This window comes from Marmota marmota, unplaced genomic scaffold, assembly GCF_001458135.2.
Source record: "Marmota marmota marmota unplaced genomic scaffold, marMar, whole genome shotgun sequence".
Taxonomy (NCBI): Eukaryota; Metazoa; Chordata; class Mammalia; order Rodentia; family Sciuridae; genus Marmota; species Marmota marmota.
Genome location: NW_026000068.1, coordinates 6,410,994 through 6,413,574, shown reverse-complemented (window position 1 = coordinate 6,413,574; position 2,581 = coordinate 6,410,994). Strand labels below are relative to the sequence as shown.

Here is a 2,581-nt window from a genome sequence, read left to right as displayed (position 1 = left end):
GTCCAGAAAAGTTTTATGCAAGTCTCCAATGAGACTACTCCAGCAGGGGACTTAGGGAACCCACAAGCATTTTCTATAAGAAGTTATGTTTTGCAGGCATGACTGCAGCATAGGCAGTCTGTTTCCTTATGGTAGAACAGCAAAAATGTCAGCTTCCTCACATAGCTTTTCTTATTTATTCCACCTTCTGTCATTGTTGAGAGCCACAGCAGAAGGGGCCCCAGCAAACTTCCAGCTGCCGGCTGATGATTGGCTCACAGCGGCCCCAGCAACATCTAGCTGATTGGCTCCTCAGCGGTGATGCTCATCGGGCTGTTTCCCTGCCCTTTCAGACCATGGAACTGCTCATTGGGGGACTTTTTTGGCTCCGCCCACGTGACCCAGCCAATCGGCCTCAAGAGCAGGAGGATTGTGGGAGGTGGAGGGAAGGAAGCTCAGCAGCGGACCATGGCTACTGCCCCCGAGCAGTGGGTCCTGGTGGACATGGTACAGGCTCTCTACGAGGCCCCTGCTTATCATCTTATTTTGGAAGGAATTCTGATACTCTGGATAATCAGACTTCTTTTCTCTAAAACTTACAAATTACAAGAACTATCTGATCTTACAGTCAAGGAAAAGGAAGAATTGATCGAAGAATGGCAACTGGAACCTCTTGTTTCTCCTGTTTCAAAAGACCATCCTGCTCTCAACTATAACAGTGTTTCAGGCCCTCCAAGCCACAACATTGTGGTGAATGGGAAAGAATGTGTGAACTTTGCGTCCTTTAATTTTCTTGGATTGCTGGATAATCCTAGGGTTAAGGCAGCAGCTTTAGCATCTCTTAAGAAGTATGGAGTGGGAACCTGTGGCCCTAGAGGATTTTATGGCACTTTTGATATTCATTTGGATTTGGAAGAGCGCCTGGCAAAATTTATGAAGACTGAAGAAGCCATTATATATTCATATGGATTTTCCACCATAACCAGTGCGATTCCTGCTTACTCTAAGAGAGGAGACATTGTAATTGTAGATAGAGCTGCTTGCTTTGCTATTCAGAAAGGATTACAAGCATCACGTAGTGACATTAAGTTATTTAAGCATAATGATGTAGCTGACCTGGAGCGACTACTAAAAGAACAAGAGATCGAAGATCAAAAGAATCCTCGCAAGGCTCGTGTAACTCGACGTTTCATTGTAGTAGAAGGATTGTATATGAATACTGGAACTATTTGTCCTCTTCCAGAATTGGTTAAATTAAAATATAAATAAAAAGCAAGAATCTTTTTGGAAGAAAGTCTTTCATTTGGAGTCCTTGGGGAGCATGGCCGAGGAGTCACTGAGCACTATGGAATCAGTATTGATGATATTGATCTTATGAGTGCCAACATGGAGAATTCACTTGCTTCCATTGGAGGTTTCTGCTGTGGCTCTCAACATCTCCCCCTCTCTGTTAAAACAACAAGCATGTGGCTTAGGGACCGTGCCTGCCTTAGGTTGTCCAATAGTACATATGGTCCCTTGGTACCATTGCAATTGGATCTTACCCGTCACTGACTACCGGTCCAGTATACAGCCACACCTGTGGAGAGGTCTTTGTACCAGCGGAGAGAAGCTTGTGTGGGAGAGAGAGGCTTGTGGAAAGCCGGTGGTGGCAGTTGAGGCTCTGAGGGTTTTTCCTGAGAGGCTGTTTTGTTTGGCGTGTGTGGCTCTAAAAATAAAGTTAGTTTCTTTTGACAAGTGGCTCCTGATTGTGCCCAGCCAGACTGCGGCATTTGGTGGCCCGTACGGGGAACGAACCCGCGACCTTGGCATTATCAGTGGTACTCCCTTTGCTGCCTTTATTATTTATTGTACTACCAACAAAAAATATTCCTACAGGAGTATTTTGGCAAGAAGGTCCATTATTATGGATACATTTATCTTATTCTCCTAACACTATTCTTACTAGGCATCCTGAGGCTGTAGGACAATTAATACTCAAAGGAATAAAAGCAGCAAAGGGAGTGTTTGGAATTTCTCCCAATAAAATTATTACTCCATATACTATGAATCAAATTGATGAGTTAGCTAATGAGTTAAATACTTGGGCAATAATCATGTGCAAATCTAATGTTTCATTTGATAACCACTTACCATCTAATCCTTTATTGTCTTTTTGGTCATTGCATCCTGTAATTTTTCCAAAAATGACAAGAAAAACACCTATCATGAATGCTCCAAATATATTCACTGATGGGTCAAATAATGGTACAGCAGCAGTAGTTACCCCTGATCAAACTTTTACATTTTTAGTACCCAAACAATCAGCTCAAAAGGTAGAGCTTAATGCAGTTTTACAAGCTTTTGTGATGTTTAAAGATTCTGTATTTAATTTATTTTCTGATAGTCAGTATGTAGTTAATGCTATAGTATCTCTTGAAGATGCTGGTAGGATTTCCCCTTCTTCTACTGTTTTCTCTTTGCTTTCCACTATACAAAGTCTAATCTGGGACAGAAAAGATCCATTCTTTATAGGACATATCAGGGCACATACAGGATTGCCTGGAGCCCTTAGTTTGGGCAATGATTTAGCAGATAAAACTACACATGACATACATATTTT

General features: G+C 42.1%; 1 protein-coding gene across 1 annotated transcript; it reads left to right on the top strand.

The window, feature by feature from the left end:
- The first annotated feature begins 425 nt into the window (after positions 1-425).
- LOC107146316 (serine palmitoyltransferase 1-like) lies at positions 426-1,401 on the top strand. Its single transcript, XM_015490395.2, has one exon. The coding sequence runs from the start codon at positions 448-450 to the stop codon at positions 1,246-1,248; it is 801 nt and encodes a 266-aa protein (XP_015345881.2). The 5' UTR covers positions 426-447; the 3' UTR covers positions 1,249-1,401.
- Positions 1,402-2,581: the final 1,180 nt, after the last annotated feature.